This window comes from Lonchura striata, chromosome 10 (genome assembly GCF_050655825.1).
Source record: "Lonchura striata isolate lonStrDom1 chromosome 10, ASM5065582v1, whole genome shotgun sequence".
Lineage (NCBI taxonomy): Eukaryota > Metazoa > Chordata > Aves > Passeriformes > Estrildidae > Lonchura > Lonchura striata.
In genome coordinates this window covers 19643161-19668012 of record NC_140712.1, presented here as the reverse complement: position 1 = coordinate 19668012, position 24852 = coordinate 19643161, and the positions used below count along the sequence as shown (strand labels likewise).

The 24852-nt window shown below is 43.0% G+C and overlaps 1 protein-coding gene across 12 annotated transcripts in view; it reads right to left on the bottom strand.

Annotated features, from left to right (window-relative positions):
* Positions 1–24601, bottom strand: part of MCTP2 (multiple C2 and transmembrane domain containing 2) — a 128236-nt gene extending 103635 nt beyond the window's left edge. For 2 of the 12 annotated variants that reach the window (XM_085588903.1, XM_085588902.1), the window contains exon 1: positions 13588–14760. In XM_085588903.1, the coding sequence (XP_085445029.1) occupies positions 13588–14424 (837 nt within the window). In that variant the 5' untranslated portion in view covers positions 14425–14760. The other 10 variants (XM_085588906.1, XM_085588907.1, XM_085588905.1 and 7 more) reach the window with 10 other exon arrangements.
* Positions 24602–24852: the final 251 nt, after the last annotated feature.

The window sequence follows — 24852 nt, the reverse complement described above, 5'->3', positions numbered from 1 at the left end:
GATGCCCTGCACAGGCTGGATTTGCTCACACCAGCTGAGAGCTTCCACTGAGGCCCTTCCCTGCCTCCACGAAATCTTGACAAGGCAGCCACAGCCTCCCTGGCAGCGTTACTTCACGTGCCAGCAACAGAAGTTATTGGGCTAAACACGTTTGCACAAAACATTATGAAACACGCTGCTGGGAGTCATTTAAACTCTCTGCGTGGCTCGCCCACTTCTGCTGAAACCTGCTGGAGCCAAAATGTTGCAAATAAAGGCAGAGCCCAGCTCAACATCCACTTCCCAAGGCACTTACTGCTTCCCATTCCCTTCCTGTTATTCTCCACCCCTCTCACTTAGAGGACCCACTGCCGTTGTTGTTATTTTGTTTGCTTTGGGATTTTGTTACCAAGGAGCAGAATGGTTCCCGTAGGTTTTTCCAGTTGCTTCCCCCAAGTCAAATGTTCTTTTTCTCAGTTAGATTGCCTCAGCTGCTGATTGGAAATGCCCATTCTGAAAGGATGGTGCAGGGACCACACTGTGTCTCTGGTATCTACCTGCATTTAACCCAGAGTGGGCAGAGTCCTCCTCAAGCCCAGCAACAACACAGTGGAATCAAAATGTAAAAAAAAAAAAAAAAAAAAAAAATTAAAAGGGTTTTTGTCAAGACAGCAGAGATGGCTCCACTGAGCTGCCACCTCACAGCTCCTACACTGGAGCAAACATCAGTGATATTTGCTGCACAGGGAGCAGCAGGTTGCCTGAAACACCACAGAAGAAATAAACCCAACCCTGGTCACTGGATTGCCTGGAAGTTTAACCATCCTCTGCCTCTGAACCTTTACACCCACATTCCTGCTGCAGCTACAACTTCTCTCATTTAAGGGTTGTATTTACAAACAAGTTACCCCGAATGATGGCTATGATACACAATTAACAACAAATACACAGTGTGTCCTCATCTGAGAAAAGGGTAAATACAGTCTGAAGGGCAAATGCACTTTGACATCAGGCATCCACTGATGGCCCTTTTCCATTTCCTCAGTTCAAGCAGAAGACACACAGATCAGCACCATGACAAGAAATGTTCCCTAGGGAGATCCCTGGAAGACTGGGAATGGGGTCCACCCTTCTCCCCAGGGCTGCTGGAGCCAGGGGTGCCAGGATTGCTGGGGCCAGCCCATATTCACACATACAGCTCTTCTTTCTTCCCACATCCATTTCCTCTGCTTTTCTTTTCCATACAGAAGATCATCAATAGAAATACTTTATTTTAAAGAGAGACAAATTCTCCCTTGCATGTAGAAAGTCTGCCCTTGGTACCTACATGTTGTTCATGTAGTCCTTATCCTCCCCAGGCCAGAAGTTTTCCCTTTTCCTTCCTCATCCTCAGAAGTTCATGGCCAAGTGTATCACCAAATATTCTCTAAGCAACCACAGGAGAAAAAACATATTTTGCCAAATTCTTGGTCTAAGCTTGTCCTCTTTATTCTTCCCCTTTCAATGGCACATTGTAGTAAAAATCTGCAAACAGAAAACTTTCAAAGAGACACACTTCCTGTTATCAATTTAACTCTAACTCTGTTGTTTTTGATTAATTGAATGGCTCCTTGTTCTTAAGTAACAAGAAAAAGATAATGTTTTCAGTCTATCGCCTTCAGCCTTCTCTTTAATATGCTGCCAAATCTCAAATGCTCAGAAGAATCCATATACTTTAATCTCTTCCTTCAGAGACACTGCTTTTGATTGCACCTGTCATTTTTATTATATCATTTTATTTTGCCATCTCCTCTTTTGGGGGCAATGGGGACAAGACAGAAAGGATTATTGACAGAAAAATTGGTCACAGCTCACTATGATTGAACAAATACTTCTAGCATTTTGTCCTCCCTTAAGTATCTTCTAATTATGGTCCTCAGAATTTTTTAATTTTTTTATGTGCTTTGGTTTCTTTCAGTAAAACACTCCATATGCACTCCCTTAAATTCATATAATATTTAGAGATAAATGATTTTTTAGATGTTCTACTAGGTGGCTATAAGAGATATTTCAAATGCCACTGAAAGCCTAGAGAAATCATCCTTACTTCACTTACTGACTTGACAGGAAGCCAGCAAAGCCACAAGTGAGAAACACTGCAAGACAGTCTGAAAATATTATAAAAGTGCTCAATATAACCAAGCAAATAGACTGAACAAACCCAAATTGATTTACACACTATATAATTATAGAAGAAACTGTCTTTCTTCACTATGGAACCATTCCCTGCACACCCAGAAGTGCCCCAGGCACACTGAAGATGCTTTTGGTTAATATTTTTAAAGTATCACCTTCAAAGTCAGCCAAGATGACAAAAACACATCTGAGCACCATGCCAGCACTATTACAGCTCTAGATTAATTATATCTATTAATCCTTGTACTCATTTGTTTATCCAATGAAGGTGAAAACTTTGGGTCAGTGTGCATGCCAGCCACCTCTAAATTTGAAAACAGTGTGTTTTCAGCTACAACTAAATGCTAATAAACACTTAAATCCATGGCAGTTGAAATTACCAACACATGCATCAGAGGCTGTCAGGAAGGTGCTCCTCACTTGAATGCATATTAGTATAAGTTCAAATTGGAAGGAATGAATGGAACTCCCTCAGTGTAAAACCTCCATTGATTCTGGCTGTCCTGGAATAAGATATTCACCCCAGTCTCTGCCTGTCTGGCACATTCACTGACTTAAAACCTAATGCATGAGACATTGTACAAATCACAAGAAAAAGATAATTACATTTCTCTTATGCAATACAATATTTGGCTATGGACAGTTCTAATATGAGTTTATAACCTCCATTAGGTTTATAATGTCTGAATTCAGTGCACTGAGAAACAAGGCTGACAAGGTGATAAGGGAGCAGGGAGAAAAGGGACTGAGGACATTTTTTCATATTCTTCTTTTATCTTTTTGCTATATATCGAGTCTTCTGGCTCTGGGAGTCATAAATGAAACCATTCCTCCCTGGGAGAGAAAGGAAAATATCAGGGAATAGCTCTCTGCTGCCTGAACAACCACTGCATGAGCTTCTATAACAGAACATACCAATTACCCCAGGATTTTAATATCATTTTAGCTCAAACTCAGCCAAAGATAAACCATTACTAGGAATGGAATGACATTTTCTAAAGAAACCAACACTTCCCTCTTTGCAATAACTTATTTCAGTCCCTTATCTGGTAATGCTTTCTGCCAAGCACCAACAGCCAGAGAGATCAGAAAATATCATCCAAATAAAGTAATCCTTTGTTCAGAAATACCAGTTTGCCCTGGAGCATTCCAAACCCAGCAGCAAGTTATTAAAAGAACAGGGAATACTTTACCAGGGGGCAGGATGCTCCTTGGATCATCAACACCTTCAAGCAAGCATTGTGCCTCCTTTGCAAAAAAAGCCGAGTCCAAAGTGGAAGGCAGAGCTGGGTGTGATCCCAGAAGGCAGCAAGGGACATGGAATTCCCCACAGCACAATGTGGATGAACTGAGACAGCCTTTTCCCCCTGCAGCATGTGGCAAATACCTGGACTTACATTTGATAAGGCACCAGAAAAACAAGGAGTCTAATCTCAATCTGATTCTGCACAGGCTAATTACCCATGGGAAATCAGTTAGAATTATTTTTAGCACTAGCAAGCATCACAGGGAGTGCACTGATGCAGTGCAGGTAAAATCTTCACTGCACAGGTGATTTGCTGCTAAAGCAGGGTCATGGCTTGGGCAGCTTCCAAATCTTCCCACTGAGCTTAAGCTTCCCTGCAGGGCTTCAAATTATGCCAGTCTGTGGATAAAGATCCTGCTCTTCTGTTGCTCTTTTGTAACAGATCCATTTGCAGAGAGTATCAGGATACTCAACTTAAATAGATAAAATAAAATAAAATAGAGACGTGACCTGTTGCTGTCAGCCAAACTACAACAAGTGCTTCACAAATAACAATTTTACATGCTTCAATGGAAACAAGATAACCAAAACAAACCAGCTTTATATTCTTGATGTGGGATGAAAGAAATCTACCGTCTCTGCAGAAGTAACACCAAGGGTAAATACAAAGTTTAAAGAAAAGCCTATTTGTTACGTGCAGATAATAAGGGCATCTAAAGTAATATTTTCTATTTTAGGTTTGGGGTTTGTTGTTTTTGGTTGGGTTTGGGGTTTTTTCACAGACTCACGGGTTTTTAGATCCTATGCTCAGCTTTTTGATTTTTAATTGGCTCAAATGTGATGAGCTTCATCTTTCACAAACACATGAAACAAGCACACATCCTCCTCCACTTAGCAGCAACAGAGGAACAGGGACACTTTAACTCCTTAGAGGCTCTTTTGCACAATCTGGAGGGCTTTTTTCTCAACATTTATGAGCAGACAGTAACTATGAGAAATAAGAGAACAACCAGCTGCTACAAGCATCTTAAAATAGCATCTGATAGTGAAAGTTACTGAGAAAATACGGTGCACCTGCCTCCAGCTTATGAAAGTATTGCTTTCATTTTGCTTCTGTCTTTTCTAAAACAGAAGAAAAATGATGAGTATGTATAGAGGAAATGAATGAGGAAGTGTTTGGGTGTATTTTTACAAACATATTTCACAAGTTCCTTCCAGTCTTTGAGCTTCGTTCAAAATATTGTGACTTACAATTGTACCTGTGTAAGCAAAAAAATGCCCTTTCAACTTTTTCAGTCGAATTTGTGGGATTGTACCAGAATGGGGCAATCAGATATGATCTTTACATATGTACATATGTTTATATATGTGCAAACAACATCTGCTGGGCAGCAGAGCTCTCCAGGGACACCTGAGCAGACAGATCTGCTTCCTGCACTGATGACGTGCACCTCAAACCAGACTCCAAGGAAGATCCTGCAGGGGCAGATCCTTCTCCTGGAAAGCACTGTGCCATCTGCTGAGATCCCACCAGCAACTGGGACACTTCTTCCCACTGACTGAATCTGGTTTATCATTTGTCTCCGTGTTCCCAATCCCATCAGAAGATCCCTGGCACCTGGAGCAGGGCACCTGGAGGAGCAGGGGGAGAGGGAAAGCTGGTGAGCAGCAAGGGGAAGGAGAGGTGTAGGCACAAGCAGAGTAAGGATGAGATAAAAAGAGCTCTGAAGTCACTGAACTCACATGAGGGACAGCACAAAACCAGGACGGAAGCAGGTACAGACATGCTGAGGGAGCTGGTCCCTGCCAGAGGAGCTCTGGTGGAATCCAGCCCTGCAGCCTCCTTCCTCCTCACTCTCTCCTTTCAGCCCCTGCTCACCTCCCTCATAACAAAAGGTTTATTTTTATAACAAGAGGTGCACAGAAATAGATCCTCCCTTTCCAGAACTCTCAGGGAAAACAAACCTAGGAAGGAAATCGGAGACTCATTTCCACTGGAGGCCAAATCAACTCATGCCTTTTACTAGCACTTAAATCATATATTTCAATAAAAGCAGCTTGTGACTATACGCAAATTACTTGTCCATGTGCCAGCATTTCTCCCTAAATAACTACTATTACTGTCACTTCTTATCAAATTTCAGTGACTATAGAGGAGAGGTCTATTAAAAGCTCTGCGTGATTCTTTATTTAACATTTTTCCAAAATAACCCAAACAAAACACTTTTGATTCATAAAAATGCCCTGATGACAACTTGAGAAGGACAAAAACCTACTGGTTTTCCTTTTCATTTTTTTTTCTCTCCTTACTACAGCATGCTCCTCTTTCCAACAGTAACATGGCACAAGCCAGACTCAGAGCTTCAGTGTATCCAGGGGTAAAGTGAACCAGTGCTTTGCAGTCTTTTAATTCCCAAAGGGAGGAGGCTGAAGAACTCTAAAGAAAAGAGTTTGGTGTGTTGCAGCATGGCACTGAATGAGGGAATTGCATCAGTAGTAACCCTGATTTTCTGACAGAGCCACAAGCCTCCCTACAGAAAATAACAGCACTTAAATATCTAGAGTTGGGCATCACAGTGAGAAAGCTGGAAGGGGCACAGACAGAGAAAGCCCTTAGGAATATCTTGGAGAAGTGTTTGAGGGTCTCACTCTGGACAATAATTTAGTACTTTAAATATGAAGAAGCCATTGCAATACATCAAAACCAGTCACATTGCTCCCTTGAAGTCATGACAGCAAAGTGTTCAGCACACAAACCCAAAGAATCTCCTTTAAACTTCCTTTCTTTCCAACTGTAAGGACTGAACATGTGCCAGCACACATCTCTAAATGCCAGCATTGAGGTTTCTCTTTCCATTCACCATCTGAGTTTTGAGCCTCCTGGCACTCCAAATCTGCACCTTGTCTCCAGTTTCTGTTTCAGCATTGCTTTCTCACTGAGAAGATCAGGTAACATTTGTAAAATTAACTCAACATGGACTGGCAATTATACTATGGCACTTTCAAAGTCTGCCAAAGGGTTTTGGTTTGATAAAGATGAAGTCCCTAAATACAGGCAGCAGCAACACCATAAGAAAACCACCAACTATGATTTCAGTAACTATTTTAAGCTTGAATAAAAGGGACAAAAATTAAAGCATAGGAATACTCTGCTGGGGCGAATAATAAGTAACCTGTTCAGGATTTTACTTGCAGAAGTTCAGAGAACCTCAGCTATAGCAAAGCCTGGCTTTGTTAATTCTGGTTCCTGGAAGTGAATCAGAAAAGCTCCACAAAACAGAATATTGTCACTGCTGAGCTAGGATGACACCTGATGAAGCAATTTAAAATTCACTTTCAGTTTTTCTATGATTCAGTATGACAAACCTGCTCCATGAAAACCTGCAGACACATTGTGCAGTCCTTAAAAAACTATTAGGGCCTGATTTATCTGAGGCATATTTGCCATAAGCAGAGTGGGTTAGATTGCTAAACTTTAAATACCTTCCCTTAATCATATTTACAGCTCTTGCTGCCCAACCACATTGGCTGTCCCACTGCTACCACCGTGAGTTTTTTGTTTTGTGTTTCATCCTCCTTTCATGCACACATAGCTCCAGGAAGGATAGTTTAGAACAGATCAAGCTGACCACTTGTCATTATTTCATTATTTGCCCCATTCACCTATTCTCAAAGTAAATGTTAAGTGCACAAATTATGACTACTTAGCCCCTAATTAACCAACAAAACACTGCATTTATAATCATGGATGTTTAGTTCTGGTGAATACTGACTAAAAGGTATTTAATTCAGCTGTCATAATTATACCATTTCCTGGTTTGGCTCATGGATTAAAATCACATAAAGCTCAAATCCAGAGTTTTTCAGCAGGTGTCAATAAACCCTTTAAAGTTGTAGTAATATTTTTTAAAATGGATTTAAGAGCTATTCACATTCCAGTTCCTCCATCTAGCAGGTATGGACAGGAGTCACCAATCTGGCAAGTGTTTTGAAATACAAACTGCTCCCAGTCAGCTGAGCAGATCTGCAGGTTTTCTGCTTCAAACAACTTTTGCATCCAAGTAGGTGAATGTCGGATCAGCTTTCGTTTGCTTACTATCAAAGACCAGAGAGATTATTTGTTAAATGCTACTGTGAAGCATTTGCTGAATGGGAGGAACGGAACAAGAAGCCTTCCTGAATGCCTGTAGTGAGATTTGTATCTTACAGTTTTACAGAATTGAAGAAAATTCAGCCACTTATACAATAAAATAAATTAAAATCGCACCACAACCACAAAGGCACCGTTCCCACTATTTGAATTTGAGTAGGGAGCATTTATTCTAAAATAATTACAAGCAACCCCAAATAGCAGGACTTCTACAAAACCCACTAGAATATATAACTGGAATTAGATGTTTGCATTCAAAAAGGAAAACAAGACAAAACAAAACTCTCCAGTTAATTGTTTCCAAGTCGAAGAAACTGGGAACAAAGCCTGTTATTGAATGAGCATTAATGATCTGCCATTTGGATCTGCAGATGTTTCCCATGAGGGAAGACAGCAAAAAAAACACTCCTCTTCAAACCGAGGGAAGCAGCGACAAGGGGATGAGTTATGTTCATTCATTTGGATATTTTTATTTGAAATTGTCAAAACCATTAGGTTCAATAAGATTTTACTTCAAGGGGAACCTGCATCCAATAAAATTTCAAAGAACTGAGCTCTTAATCTCTCCTCACTTAAACCCAAATGAGTCAGACTTTAAAAAAAAAGAACCTTCACAACCGTGATAAAGTGAGCTGAGAGAGAGACTGCCCCATCCTCGCTGACAGCTCCTGATCATCACCACCTCCACATCAATGGCAACACAGACGAATGCCTGCTCAAATAAATTAGCATGGCCCCCTCATTTCCATTCACCCCCATTAAAAGATTATCAAACAATATAGATTATATACCCTGTCCTGCCTAACAACTTAACTTCTAGAGCAGGGCTTATCTGTTTGGGAGGAGAAAATTAAAGTGGACACTCATAAATCTTAAAGAGATAGAGCTGCTTCTGTGTCTTAATTTTTGGTGTTACGCAAAGCAGTACTGTTTTATTTCTAAACTCTGATCTCAAGGCAGTAAAGCGATACAATTCCAAGAATTCCCAAAACAGTGAAATTCTCCCAAACTTAAAGTTTCCAGTAAAGCAAAATATACTCCACAGACATCTACAGTTCTAGGAGTGGGCAACAGGAAGAATTGCCAAGGGTACAAGTGCTTCCCAGAAAGGAAGGATATGAATAAGAACTCCCTTTATTTCTCCCTATCCCAAAAGGCCAACAAAACCAAACAAAGATCTCAAAAGCTACGCTAGTATTTAGCTCACATTTTAGCAAGCTGTTTTTGTGGGAAAGTGAAAACAAGCCAGTGAAGGAGCATCTGTGTAAATACACAGGAACCAGGCACCCACCATGCAGGAGGAAAAATCATCCCCAGGTCACTGCACCCTGCCTTGCACCACACACTGCCCAAAACACCTGGGGCAAGCAAGCAAATTAATTAGTTTGAACTCAAAACCAGCAGAAATTGTTACCAAGAGGCTCTCCTTAAAGGCCAGAAGTGGTCACAGAGTACATCCAACCTGCCCAGCATGAGGATCCTCTCTGGTGGCAGGAGGGGTTGGACACCTACATGATCACACTGGAATCCAGCTTCAGTTCCACAGGCAGACTTGAAGCCTCTGAGCTCCGGGGTCTGTTTTCCTCACAAGTCAATAGGAAAGCACAGACACAATTTGTCTCCATCAGTCCCCACCTAGGGTTTGACAGGAGGCAGTGAAAGAATCAGAGCAAGGGTTAAAGAAATGCCTGAAGGTCAACAGGTTGCCTATGTGAAGGAAAGAACCAAAAGTCACCTTAGGCAAGTAGTGTGCATTTTAAAAAAAATAGAAATCAAAACTAAAATTATTACATGCTCCAGATTTTCCCACAATAATCCAATTATTTCACAATGGAGCTTTGCAGCAGAAGTGTAGCCTTGCAAAAGGTCAGCTCCATCTGTGTTCTTTACAGATTACATTTATGAATAGCCAGTTAATCAAAACTTAAGGAAACACAGCATACTATTTACTTGAGGCTTTTTCCCCCAAGTGTGGAAATTGAAGTTGCATCTAATGTTCACCTGTTTGAAATTATTCCAGTCAAAACAGCAGTGATCCCAGGAAAACCCATCCAAATTTCCATCATGCACAGGACACAAGGGAACCACATCACTCCAAATATCCACTTAGCCCAATAATCTCTGCCTCTAACTCTGACCAAAAACAGATGCTCAGGGGAAGACTAAGGTCACCAAATCATGCCATGATTCTGCCTGCAAAATAATCCTTGTTTCCAGGAATCTGTTTAGGAGCCGCTTCAGCTAAAAATTGTACCTGCATCTTTGTGATTAAGAGCCCCTGGCATTTTCTCTCTTAATTTGACAAACAATTTTTAAAATTCATTTGTATCTTTAACAGGAAGATATTGGAGCATGAACTCCACAGATAAATTATGCTTGTGTTAAAAAAAAGTAAAAGCATAATTTAGCTATGGAGGAATTTTTTTTTTTTTTAAGAGGATCTTAGGAATAAAACATCTTTGAATCTTGCTCATTTATTCTTACCTCTTCAACATATTGAATTATGTGAAATCATAAATAATTGTTCTCTGTTTACTCCACATCACTCAGATTGTTCTCACTTCTGCATTCTCCTCTCTAATGATCTCTCTTAATTGAAAGAGAGGTTCATTCAAGGAATCTGGTTTATGTTACACCATTCAAACATCTGAACTGGCACACACCACAGGTTTTTTTCTTCCCTCCAAGATAATTGATTTGTCTTAATATATAATGTATTGCAAAACAACCTAAGTTCAAAACCATCTAGGAATGTTTCAAGAAAAGGTAATTAACATGTAATTTTCTACAGTCTTTACAAATATTTTACTAAGTAATTTCTAAGTTGAAAGAATAGTTTAAAGGGTTTGAAAATTACCTCTAGCTGTGTAGCTGTTTAAAGGACTGAAGGTTTTGATTAAGAAAAATTTGTAATCCCTAAATATTAAATAAAAAAATAGAACATGACCCTCCTTTATATCACTCCAGAGTAGGTTTTTGATGAGTTATTATAAATACAATTATATTCCTGCAAGTGTTTACCCTGGCACAGCAAGGCATGAGGCCACAGGGCTGCCAAAAGTCAAATGTGCCTCAGGAGGTGACATCCTCAGGACAGGACAGACAGATTGCACATCCACAGTGCCTTGCAGCTCACAAGATACCAAATACCCAAGGAAGATGAAGAACACCTAACAGAAACAAAGTCTCCTTTCTTCCTTACTACTGATCCCTAAATTGGACCAAAACCATCTGCCCACGCAGCAACCAACCCACTCCCTGGCTATGCTGGTGAACCTGTAGTTACACCCAGGCTAATTTCCCCAGGCAGAAATTGCCAGGTATCTAAAAAGGTGATCATCATTTGATCTAACATGGTAGACGTGGCCCAGTTTCTCTTATCACTCTTGGTTCTCATTAGAACTCTCACACAGAAGACAATGGGGATTTAATTCTTATGTGGATCACAGAAAACCTTATGTGGATTACAGTGGGATATACAAAAAAAGCCTTGATATTGAGACATGTAAATTGTCCAAATAGGAATATTCCATCTGGTTCTATAGTGATTTTACAGCATCCAACATCTCAGGAAACAGAGGTGCACTCAGGATCAGCTGTTACACTGGTATGTGATTTAAAATCAGAGTTCAAGGCACTCGTGGTTCCAACATCCTCACAATCCTGGAGGGACCAGTTAAGCCTTAGGAAACAGATCCCTTGGACCCAGGAAACATTTAACTGCTTAAGTTAAATAGGAATAGATTGAAGAAAAAATGTTCTTTGTCTTATAAACAAGCTCCTATGCAAGCATGTTATCTAATAAGTACAACTGGAAGTAAAACGGGAATGTGGGAAGAGTGCCAATGTAAATCCTCCAAATCTGAGGAAATTGGGAGCAATTTTCCACTCAAGGGTGGAAACAACACAGAGGAAATGCAGAGCATACTTGGCATGCTTTGCTTTCCTCTGCTGAGGTAAAGCTTCCCTGTCCCCCTGCCCAGGCAGAGGGACCCCAGGTGATGAGACCCCAACTTTGGGAGACCAGAATTCAAAACCTCATACACTAGAATGAGCTCATGGTACCGGTGATGGATGAACAAAACAGTAAAAACTCAAAATTCTCACAATGAAGTGACAGCACAAGTTGTTACACACATCCTGCCTGAATTTGACAGCCACTGGTGGGGGCCTCATGTCAACCTTCTGCTGTCTGTGAGAAATTCAAGATGGGCAAATGTGCACAGTGTAGACTAAAGGAGGAGAAGCAGACACTCAGTATTGCCTGAAAATGTCAGTGGGACCAACCAAAAACTTCTGGGGTGAGGTTTATCCCCTGTCCCAAACCCACTCCAGCCACACACACAACCTGACTCCAGCTCCACCAAATCCCAGTGAACTTCAACATCCCAGGTGCAACCCCTGTTCTCCTCAGGAGTGTTCCTTGCCTGAGCAGGTAGATTTTTAAAAGAATCATCTGCTCAAATAAGAGGTGCAGTTGGCCCAAAAACAGCTGCTTACATTACCAAATGCAAAAGACATCGGGAAAAAAAAAAAAAAAGCTGTGAAATTAGTGACATTGAGCCAGTAATGGTTCTAATTACCTTGAATGACATGGTAAGCAACACTTCTAGCACTGGTACAGCCCCATGCACTGTCCCAGGAGGGGATGATTACAGGAATCCCTGGGCTGTTCAGACACCCACCTTCCTGTCAATGACAGCGGTGCCTCTCCTCATGCCCTTGTTTATAATTGACACCTTAAACCCACACATCTACAAACTATCCCACAGCTCCTTTAATATAATCAAAGTTAAACCTGTCTAAACTGCACAAGATTTACCATTCTTATTTTTTTTAAAGCACAGAATTGTTAAGAAATAAAATTATGTTTTCCTCTCTGCATCATTTTTGATTTTTTCCCTCCACGGGTACAGCAAAGTGAAAATACACATACTGAATCCGTCGTCAGGCTACAGCACATGCAAGTTTATTTGCTTTGTGATAAGCTATTTTATGATGGCATTGAGCAGCAGCAAGAAATCAAACAAGATTATTACTCAAACACTCATTCATCTTGACAGTTAAATTGACTCGCTCACCAGTATAATTTCTGAGAATTACTACAAAATACATGACAAATTCTACAGTTTAATCACAGTAACCTAATAGTAAGATAGCCAGGTGAGAACTTCTATTTTCTTAATGCCACATAGCAGCAATTCAGCTTTCAGTGTGCTCTGAGCAACTGACTGCCATAAAACTAAGGGCACCAAATGGATCCCTGCCAGTTGCCATAGCTGTGCTAGGAGGATATCAATGAAAATTCACACTGTTTCTCATTACAATCTTATGAACAGCTATTAAAAAAAAAATCAAAAAACAACCAACAAAAGAAACCCCACCAAAAACAAAAAAGAAAAAAAAAAAAAAAAACACAGAAGCAACAAACTATGCCTTATGCAATACATTTCCCTCAAAGTTACCCTTAAAACAACTCCGCTATGTCAATGCACTTGTGTGAATGTTCCACTTTGTTGTTTGTTTTTAGTTTAGGGATTGTTTTAATGTTACTATTAAGTGGCTTATTTATTTAGTCAAAGTCCACAGCCAACCAACTCAATTTCAGTCAGCAAGTGCACGTGGGGATGCGTCTGTTCAGTGAGAGGTGGCTGAGGACGGAGAGAAATTCCGCAGCATCATTTTCTCACATCAACAGCAACAAGAAGAACTATCCACACAAGGTGCGAGTCGCTGGAGCAGCATCACAAAAAAAAAAAAAAAAAAAAAAAAAAAAGCGAAGTAACCCCGAGCCTCCTACGGCAAAGTTCGTTCTGCGGGGTGCCTGGGGAAGCACCAGCGGCGGAACAGCGAGAGCGACCGAGCTGGCAGAAAACGGGCAAAGAAACAAACAACAAGAAAAAATCCCGAATAGAGAACCACCCTCCCCGATACAGAACCAGCCTCCCCGATACAGAACCAGCCTCCCCGATACAGAACCAGCCTCCCCGGAGCCGCCGGGCTGCCCTGCCCAGGTGTGCTCCCCGGCTGCCTTCACCTGCCGGCCGGGCCGGGGCCGCGCCGCGCCCGCCGCCGCCCATGGGACTCGCTCCGCCGCCGCTCCCGGCCGGGCACGTGTGGCTGTCGCCGCTGTCACCGCCGCCCGTCCCCGTCCCCGTCCCCTCCCGCCTGCCGGGGCGGTGCCGCCGCCGGCGCCTCCCTGCGCGCTCCGCTGCCCGCCCGCCCCCGAACTGCGGGGCCGCCGCAACCCGCCCCGCCGGCATCCGCTGCGCGCCGCTTCCCCGGGCATCCCGCTGGAGCATCCTCCTGGGGCATCCCCCTCATCATCCCGCTGGAGCATCCTCCTGGGGCATCCTGCTGGAGCATCCTCCTGGGGCATCCCCCTCATCATCCCGCTGGAGCATCCTCCTGGAGCATCCTCCTGGAGCATCCCCCTCATCATCCCCCTGGAGCATCCTCCTGGGACATCCTCCTGGGGCATCCCCTTCATCATCCCCCTGGAGCATCCTCCTGGGACATCCTCCTGGGGCATCCACCTCATCATCCCCCTGGAGCATCCTCCTGGGACATCCTCCTGGGGCATCCCGCCGAAGCATCCCGCTGGAGCATCCCGCTGGAGCATCCCCCTCTGGGGCATCCCCCCTAGGGCATCCCCCCTAGGGCATCCTCCTGGGGCATCGCCCTCATCATCCCCCTGGAGCATCCCCCTTATCATCCCCCTGGAGCCTCCCCCTGAGGCATCTCGCTGGAGCATCCCCCCCTCAGCATCCCCTTGGAGCATCCCCCTGGAGTTTCCTCCTGGGGCATCCCCCTTGGAGCATCCCCCCGCGGGTCCTGTCGCTCGGAGCATCATCCTCCCCTCCCGGACCTGCATTCTGCCCACCCGCTCCAAACCAAGACCAAAGCATCCAAGTCCCACCGAAGCCAACACCCCGAGGACATCGGGGATGGTGGTAGTAAAGCGCAGGAGACTGGCAGCACTGCCCCGGAGAGCCCTGGGCGAGGGTGGAGCTAGGAAGGAAACTACGGGAATGACGACAGGCCAAGGGAAGTGTAATCAACAGCAGCACTGCTGCCACGTAACATTTGTTCTTGGCTGCGTCTCCCAACAGGTTTGTTTGGCAGCATTTCCAGGTGCCTGCCAAGGGAGCTAAGGGCTGCAGCCACGTTGCAGACAAGGAAACTGAGGCAGGATTGGGTAAGATGCTGAGCTTACCTGGCGTGTCTGCCCATGAAACATGGTCCCACACGTGTTTCTTCATGAGTTTGCCACAGCAGGGAAAGGCAAACGCCTCCCAACAACACCTTCAGTGCCAGGGTGTTTCTGGGGCACGCTGGGTCACACAGCTTCCCTGAGAGTTCACCCAGTCACCACTCCAACCTGCGGTGTTCAACATCCCTGCAGCGTGGTATCACTGCAGCAGGAGGTGCAGAACAACAAAAAGGGCAAAGACAAGCTTGGTGGTGGAACATATTTACGTTCCATACGTGTCATTCTGATCAGAAATTACCCCTTGCTGCTGACGTAGTGACACCCATCTCACACCATCAAGTGAAACTTGGTGATGCAACCACCTTGTGTCATTGCAAAACAGAAATGGTCGTGGACCTGTGGGAAGGGTTTGTCACAGCACAAAGAATCGTTCTCTAACCACTGAATAAAAATGTGGGGTGAACATAAAAGCCATTTTTCCAGTTCTTTCAACAAGATCTGGAGAGGAAGAATTCACACCTGTGCAGGGTCTCAAATGGATTCACAAAGAGAGGATCAGGAGCCATCAGTTCAGGAGCTGGAAGCTACACATCAGGAAGATTATTACTTGTACACATGAGCAATTTTAGAGGAACTGGATAAAAAAACCTGGCAATGCTTTATTTTGCCTCCTGACTTAAAGGTCATGTTTGAAGGGCCAGATCCTGATGTTCCAGCACAAGCTCAGTGACAACACTGATTACTGCAGACAGTGTAGTGTTATAAGTATACAGCAATTCCTGAATTGCATAAACCTTCCCAAAGTTTGCCTACATGATTAATAGGACGGTTTTATTCAGCTCATGCAATCAAAAATCTAAGGGGAAGTTGGCTGAGATCAGAAAACTAATCAACGATCTCAGCTGAAAACAGAGAAGAAAGGAAACTTGTGGCACTAGTTTTTCTTTCCTTTCATCTAAACCAAGAAAAATATCAGCTTCAGATAATTAGATAAGTTTAGAACTAAAACAACACAGCCTTTAAAACACTTTTCTCTTAGGTGTGTGATCCCACAAAATGTGTATCAAATATAGTTCTGTGCATGTTTTGTCAAAGGCTGCAGCCAAGAGAGAATAAACTGTACACATGCCCAAAGGCAATCTAGTAATGGTGGCTGCTGATTTAGGGAGTAGCAAAGGAAAGCAGCTTGTGTGTGCCTCTGCCAAAATGAAATGTAACAGTGCTCCTTGGATGCAAGAGGAGAAAGAGACACAGAGATTAAATTCTCATAGCCAATATCCACCCAAATGAGAAAAGCTTGCCATGACTTAGTGGCAATAAAGAGATAAATTGATTAACTGTTACAAGATTACCCAAATATGGGCTCTGCAAAACATGAACTTGAGAAATTTTCTTGTCTTAGGCATCAAGTAGCTGTATTAAGAATGCTGATAAGGCTACAGAATGCTGAATATCAAGTTCTTTGTTACTGCACTGCTAACTAAGAGAAAAAAGGAGGACAGTACTGGGAAGATCCTTGGGATAGGAACTTTACATCACTGGCAGGTTAAGGGGAAGAGGGGAGGAAACGTGAAACTTTGGAAATGTCACCAAAACATCAATCTGAGGGTATTCTATGCATCTATCAATATAATCTGAAGTCATCAAGATATTGTTATAATAATGCATAAGTCATTAAGTATGACTTAAAGATGAGCACTAATTAAATCCCCCTGTTAAACACTTTGTCAAAAAAAAAAAAAGGCACAGTTAAAAGTACAGCAAACAGAAGCATTTCAGCATGAGAAATTGAAATATGTATGTCTAAACAAGATTTCTCATTAGCTTTCCATACTCACAAGTAGCCCCTGTACACCTCTTTGTGCACACAAATGTTTTTTTTCTTCTGGATTTTATTAAGGATGTCATTATCAATTCCTGTGAGGGAAGAGAAAATATATAATTGAGAACCATAGTTGGCGTTATCAAATCCTACTCATCTTTTGTGTGAATATCTCATTTTCTCAGAAGGCAAAGAAGATCTGTCTTCTCAGCAAAGAAAAAAAATTGCAACTTTTCTTCTTTGCCTGCATTTTCTTACCCTGTATTCTGAGATGCTGTATTACATACCCTGTATGCTGAAAGAAAAAATTACCTTCTCAGCCTTTACCAAAACCTGGCCAATGTGGTTCAATGGGAAGCTGCTGAAAATAATGAGTTTAGCTCCTTTCCTAATTACAGGTTCAATGTCAGCCTTTCAGAGAGGCAGCAAGTGAAGCATTTCTATCCAGCCCACCACTCTGCACAGCCTGTTTGCAGCAGCATTTCTTTAGGGCTGTGAGGAAGAGACTTGAGGGCACAGGGGCACAAGGAGATCAAATCACAGAAGAAAAGAGTCATAGAATGGTTTGGGTTGAAAGGAAACCTAAGGCTCACCTAACTCTTGCCCTGAGCAGGGACAGCTCTCACTAGAACAAGCTGCTCAATGCCCCATCCACTCCAGCCTGGCTTGGGCACTGCCAGGGATGGGGCAGCCACAGCGTCTCTGGGCACACTGTGCCAGGGCCTCACCACCCTCACAGGAAAGAATTTCTTCTGTATATCTAACCTGAATTTCCTCCCATGTAAGCTAAAACTCCTTTTCCTTCCCTCGCTGGTAGTGTATCTGCTAACAAGTCTTGGGAGTTCAATCAAGTTAAAAGCTTGTCAGTAATTCCTCCTCTTATCTCACCTGCAAGTGGAAGGTGCTCACTGGAAGCACCACCAGAAGCTTTGAAGATGCCCTTATCAGGATTTTGAGCAATTCTGTTTGCACCCACCTGTTCAGCACCAGCTTTACTGACGTGTTTACAGCACTTGGCTTGACAGATTGCTTGGGACATTTGTGAGCCTGGGACACAACCCCTCAGCTATGCAGCTGATAAAAGCTTTTCAAAACCCCAAAGTGAAGTCTCCTGCAGGAGTTGAGTGTTATGTTTCATGTCTTTTGGACAAGAAGGTCCCAGAGACCTGGTGACCCCAAAATACAGAATAACAAGTCCCTAAGTTGCAGCTTGCAGCTGAGCACCTGGTTTACAGGCAGGATTTGGAGCAGGACCAAGGGTGTGTTTGTTCCCAGGTCTTTGAGTGTTAAGCCATTCCCAGACCACAAACTAAGCCAACTGCAAAGTTTAAGCCATTCTGTGCAATTGCAGAAATAAATGCACTCAAGACTTTAGGAGACTTAAGCATGTCAGTAAGGCTGGGACTAATAAATTAATAATGGTAATTAGTTATGGCTTAACTACTCACTTTCAGCTCCAAGAGGTTACCTTGAAAAACCACATATTTTCAATCCCACTTAACGTCATGATGATTCACCTTATCAGTTAAATGTGTGGTACATTCTTTAGGGCTGGATTCTCTGCTCTGAAATGTCACTGACCATTTTTTTGTCTCAACTGTGGAAATGCCACACGGGCAAACCTGAGCTTAAACTCCACAGAAATTAAACCATCAGAGCCTCAGCCTTCCTCCTCACTTTTTTCAATCCCATGCCCATGTTTGTGTGCGGCCTCACCATTTGAGCATCACTGACAACATTTCCATCAGCTGTACAAGGAGAGAAAGAACAAAGATGTGAGACAATTGTTTCAACCACTCAAGATTCATTATTAGCTTTAAATGCCATTTAAGCAGGCTTTATTTTGTGACAGAAATTATAATTCAGAATCTATGCAGTCATTTTCCTGACAATCCATTGAGCAGCAATGCTGGGGACTGTTTCTTGTGCAAACAATGAGCTTTTAGAACATTTGAAAATTCAGCTTCTGATTCATCCCAGGAGTAGAGCAGAGCTGAGCAGTGGGTCTGTGGGCTCCTGAGATCAGCTGACAACTTCTAGAACAAAAGTGTAGTCAGGGATTTAAGTAATTGATTGTATCCAGGAATCTCCAAGGAATTTACCAGCATTAATCTATGCATCCTCATACATCTCAGAGGTATTGTCAGTAAAAAAGGCTGATATGAACAAAGTTTTTGGTTTTTTTATGATTGGCTCAGGATTAGACAGGAAACCAGTGAGAGTCAGGGATAAAATATGAAATCTTGATCCTTCCAATAATATCAAAGTGTTTGGTAGGGGAGGAGGTGATGAATGACTTATTTTGGTTGGGGTTTTTCTGCTTGTACTTCTGAACAGGGAAACTGGACCCTGGTGTTGGTAGCTCCCAGCCCCAAGCTCTTACCAGAGCTGCAGTAAGACATTTTGTCCTTGAGGGAGGTTGGCACCTCACAAGCTATGGTGAGTCTGAGTAATGCAAGTAGAATTTTCCCTGAATATCCTTTCCCCATTCCCTCAAGTACAGCATTGTTACAGGATGATTACTGGTGTACCATTAGCTCTGTTTTCTCACAAAGTGATCCTCCTGGGAAGAAAATACAAACACAAACTAGAGATTAATAGTGTGCTCCAGACCTAGTCCTGGATCTAGAGAACAGAGCATGGGGCTGGGAGTGAATGCAAAAAAGACTTTTATGAGTTTTATTCTTTTCCAGATTCTACCAAGTAAGGTATTCTTTTCCTTTATGTCTTTTTTCAGCAAAATGCTTGTTCAAGAAAGAGAGTCTTTTCCTACCTTGAACCATGCCTGTTGGAACTGGCATTTGCTCAAATTGTGACCTGGGGTAGCTGAAGGAAGAAAGTTACACACACAGGTTTCAACACAGCAGTTTTCAACAGTGGTTTCTAAAAATTGATAGCTAAAACTCAAGCTTTACATTCTCACAACTTACTTGAATCAGGAAAAATAGCTATTTCCTTTTTTATTTTTCCTACTGTTAGTGTTTTGTGGGTTTTTATCACTTGATAATAGCACAAAACTCTCACTAAGCTGAAATCCATAGCCAAAAATTGGAGTGCAGCAGATCCCATCCCTTTCAGTAATACATATTTCCAGTGCATTTAATCAGAATAACAAAAAACTGTTGCATTTGATCAGAATAACTAAAACTAGTGACACTAAGAGATAGTCTTTTACATACTCCTAGATGTCAAATGAGTTTTTCAATGTTAAGGTTCATGGATCAGAACAAGTGTTTACATGTAGGCATGGCCACAGATCTACTTAGAGCCTCACCTACTGTTGCTCTCCAAGTATTGTCCCATGAGCAAAGAGAAAGGCTTTGTTTTACAAAACACTGACCTATGGACCCTTCAATTTTTTAAATTCAATTACTTTTTAACATTAAAGACCCAGAAATTACCAAAGGTGAGCTGAGAATTACCATAACTAAGCCTAACTCAGTTTGAGAATGGCAAGCTAAAGGTGACAAGCCTGCAAAGCCAGGCCAGGTGTCACATACATCCTTAGAGCCACCAGCAGATAGATCCCTGAGGGTCTTGCTGGAATTGTTAAAGCCTACCATGCTTCCCATGCCAAGGACAGCTGCACTTGCCAAGGAGGTTTTCAATTCCATCTGCACACTGTGCCAAACATTATCACACACAGACCTGTCAGCAGGGCTGCAGCTGTGAGAGCTCATTAATCCTCCTCTGTCAAAATCAACTGCACTGGCAGAGCCCTGTTAATTAAACTCCTTCACCTTCCTCCCCTGGCTGCTGCAGACATGTCCCAGCTACCTCACTCAGGAGCATCTCCAGCCCCCACATCCCTCTCCTGGTCTGGGCTGCTCCAAGAAGGCTGGAGATGACTAAACCTGTAGGAGGGGTAATAAAACTCACCAGGCAGAGCACAGTTCCTGCACTTTCAGTGTGATATGATCAGAAATGCCCAAAGCCAGCAGTGCCCACGAGCAGGCCCCGTTTGGGCAGGTGCCAGGTGTGATCAAAGGCTGCTGGCACAGCACAGCCCCTCACCCTGCTCCTGCTCCCAGCCATTGCTCTCCAGGACAGCAGCACCTAACAGGAGAGGTGCTCTGCAGAGGGGCTGACAAGCTTCAAAGCAGGTCTGTCATCCAGGCAATCTTCAGAGCAACCTGAGGGGAGGGCAGGAAATGTTGTCAGAACAAGGAAATGATAAGAATAACTGCCTATTTTTGTAACTGTGAATTTGTTGGTACTGGATCATCCCACTGATCCATCCATTTCCCTGCCCTGCCTCTGTTAGGGACCAGCATTTGTCAGAGCTGAGAAAAGTGGAAACCCCACAGAAGGCATAAGGGCAATTGCATGATGCTGCAAGTTCAGGGAATTTGTCCTCAGCAGCTTCAGGAGTGGTTATGTTTGTAAATGAAAGCACAATACCCAGGAGCAATTATTCTAGCTGTGTTTTTCCTACTTCGTCAGTCTGCGTGCTCCAGAACATAAACAGGAATACTCAATTACAGTAACTGGTGACTCTCTGTTTCCCAGCAAGGCCAGTGGGCTCTGTTTCTCATTCTCTTTGCTTGTTGTGAAGCAGATCTGGTGATTTCCCTGCCTACCTAGGAAAACCTACCAGGGATGCAAAGCAAAGAGTTCTCCCTGTGAAAAGGTGAAGATCTGAGGTTATTATAGAGAGTGTTGGTGGAAGAGACGCAGGGTGGAGCGTGAAGTGCTGGGGTAAGGCCTCAGCTGCTATGAGTTAAAACAGCCCCTGAGGCTGCTCTAATTTACTTTGGAGCCTTTCCTAGAACAAGGTTGAACACTTTACAGAGAGGACACGAAACACAAAAGCCTTTTGCATAGGCAAAACCAAATGAAACAATCCTTAGGCACAAGTGTCTAATCCATCCTCTTTAAAAGGCCAGGTGTTTTTACTGGGAGTTTAAACCCTTGCTTAAATCAGGCCAGGTGGAAACCCCACCTCTGTGTACACAGCTATGTTCCCTTTCCTCTGGGTTTGACAGAACCCAGCTTGAGTGTAGATAATTAGAGGGGAAAAAAGCACAGAGCAGCCTCTGATATAACATAAAAATAAAAAATGGGTGAATTTGAGGCGTAGAAGCAAGAGGTAACACTTATCTTTGAGAACACTCATTAAAATTCATCTTCCACATGTCTGAGTTGTTTATGGAGGATCACCTCAGCCACTCAGCCCCGATAAACCACAGAGCCAGTCTGGAGATTTATGGCACTGCAGCCTGAAAAAAAAACCCACCTAACTCTTGTCTCAGCAGTTTGAGGCTGATATACAATATATATGTTAACAAAAGTACTTTGAGCTTGCTTTTTCCCCTGTCTCCCTGATAAACCCAAAAGGTTACTGTTAAGGTTTTTAATATAAACCTAGGGACCAGGTGGGTGAAAGAGCACTAAGAGTTGAGTGATGTTTCCAGGTAACAGCCACAGCTGACAGCCAGGTGCTTTACACATCCAGCTGATAAGAGATAGGCAGGCATCAATAAGCTGAGAGAAAAAAGTGTATTCTGCTTTGCACAGGGATATGAAGGAAGGTTTTAGTACAGAATGACCAAACCCATTTATGTCTCTCCATTTACCATCCTCAATACCTAGAACTAAGATGCAGCAAAAGAAAGCAGAGGAGAAAAACAACCTGTTGAGTGTGGGTGTTTTAAAGGGTTTTGTAATGTATAAATGTATTTGTAATCCATGTATGCGTTTTTGTGACATTTCAATAAACCACATTGCAAGATGTTCCAAAACTGATGTAACCTTTAAGCATCTTGTTGTTAATTTTCTTTATAAATCTACAATTGATGCAAATAATTTAGCATTGTGAAAGACTAAGCAGCCAATTTGAGAGAAACTTCATTCTTCAAAAATCAGGATTTTTACCACTATTGCAGTGCAGCCTTAGCTGCAAAATGTCTTATTTTTTCTAAACCCTGGGGACAACTGATGCAATTCCATTGTTTGTCTAGTTCAGGGGAAAACAGGGCTGCAAATCCCCCAAGATTCTGGGGAAAGTATTCCTGGATGCTAACTTTTAAAACTTCCTTTCACCACAGACAGCATTTCCATGCTGTGAGCTGTGATCTAACAGCTGGTGAAGGAAGCTGTGACATGATTCCTCTTGCACCAGGGGGAAAACACCAGAGCATTTTACTTTCCTTTTAACCCCCACATGCAGTTTCCAAGCCCCTTTCTGGGTGATGGGAGAGGAGGATGAGGAGGGAAGGGGGAGAATTGTCCAGCAGCAGCAGGAAAGGCTGAGGCTGGCAGGAGGCAGGCAGATCACAGCTCTGCTCCTGCCTGGAATCACTCTGCCATCAAGGCACTCCAGCTGCTGCTACAGCCTGCCTCCACCTATGTTTTCCAAAGGACTAAAGAGAGCAATTCTGTGGGATCAAGGAAGAGGGAAACCAACATAGACCATTTGCAAATCAAATCTCTACAGGGAACAAGGAAAGTTCATGAGTGCTTAAACACCTTTTTCACACAGCAAGACAAAAACTGCAGTGGTGTATGTCTGCCTGAATTTAGTGCTAGAAAGAGTCAAATGATGCCAGTGAAACATCCACATAAATTCCAATCAGCACGTACTATACTCAATATCCTTGAACTTCGAACAGTATAATTCACCAGGCACCAGCTGGTGAGTGCTTTTATTTGTTTTCCTATGAATATTCCTTTCTAAGAGATGAGACACTCTGTTCTGCTGAAGGCCAAATGTGAAATTATAATTGCAATGATGCCTAAGTGGAGCAAACTGGGAATCCTTCCAGACTCTTATTTTGAAAACATGCAAGTAAATTGGAGAGTTAGAGAAGGAACCATGGAGAGAAAGGGAGTATGTACTGGGTAAAGGAAACAAATATTTGTTTGCCTGTAAAGTACAAGTTCTTCTCCCCAGCACCAGTAAACACCTTAAAATTTAGTATAGGAAAGAAGGTTTGCAGTCAAAAGCAGCCCTGGAACAGGTGAGCAACCCAGGGGGATGTCCACAATTTCACTTGCTATCCCAGATGCCGCAAAACACTCTTGGTATCTTAGGACCAACCTACATCTATTTTGTAGGAGATCACAGGGTATAGAAAATAAAGTTCTGCAGAAAAACATCCAATAAAAACATCAAGAATATTTTCTTTTTTCCTAGATTCCTTTAACAGAAGATATTTTATACATGAAGATGGTAACTTTGTAAAAATAAGAAGTAGTCTCTGAAAGCAGACCCTTCTGCCACACTAGAGCAGAGACTCTAAAGGTCCATGCCAATAATGGTACCAAACCCTCCAAAAAATGAGCAATATTCTCTGGTCAGTCCCTGAATTATTTCCCATTACACCATTTCTCTGCCTGTGGCCAATACTCCAGAATGTTCCATAACTAGCTGGGGAAGGCACATTCCAAGACTGACATAATCCTGATGGAAAAGCAAAGGTACTCTGACCAAAAAACCCTGAAATGAGCAGGGATTCAGCATCCAAACACTTACCTGCTCCACCTGGGAGAGGAGAGAGAACACAGCTCTGAGCACCCAGGGTGTGGGGTGACAGGGACACGCAGGAACAGCACAGGAGTTACTGCAAAACACCTCAGTGCCTTTTCATATGGGTGCACTTGAACCTCATTAATTAGGGGATGCCTTCAAGGCTACCCTCCCACTGCCTCTAATCCTGTACTCAAGCACCCAGCACAGATCTTCCTGCCCCCTTCACTTCCTTTTGCTAAAGAATTACATGCTCCAGAGACAAAAGAAACCTGTTCTAGATCCTTTTCTTCTCCCAGAGTTCTCACAAAAGTCTTCCCAGATAGCCTGGCCTTTGAGTTCTACTCTTCACTCATCTCTGGAAGCCCTGAGGTGCAGTGAGACTCTCCCACTTTGCCTGGTTTTGCATCACTTGGGAAAACCTAAACCAGTTGCATAAATTCAAGTGGTTATTTTGGCTGACACGAGCTGACAATCAGGTTTGCCTGAACCCTTCTCCTCTGTAGCTGTGAAAGAGAAGTTGAGCTTCAATGAATTTTAAACACTGGTTTGATAGGTCTGGTCAGCAGAAGGGGACTCTGCCTCCTCCCCACCCCCTTCAGAGGCTCCTGCCCCTTGCTGCTCACTCAGCTCAGCCCAGCTGGCATCCCATCCCCACCTCCAGCACTGAGATGTGCCATGGGTCACCTGGGAACAGAAATGGTTCCCAGTATCTTAGCTCTGAGGAGAGAACCCCACTGGTCACAACACAGGGCTCATTATGGTTTCTTCAGGTCACACCTTCTCAATAGAATTATTG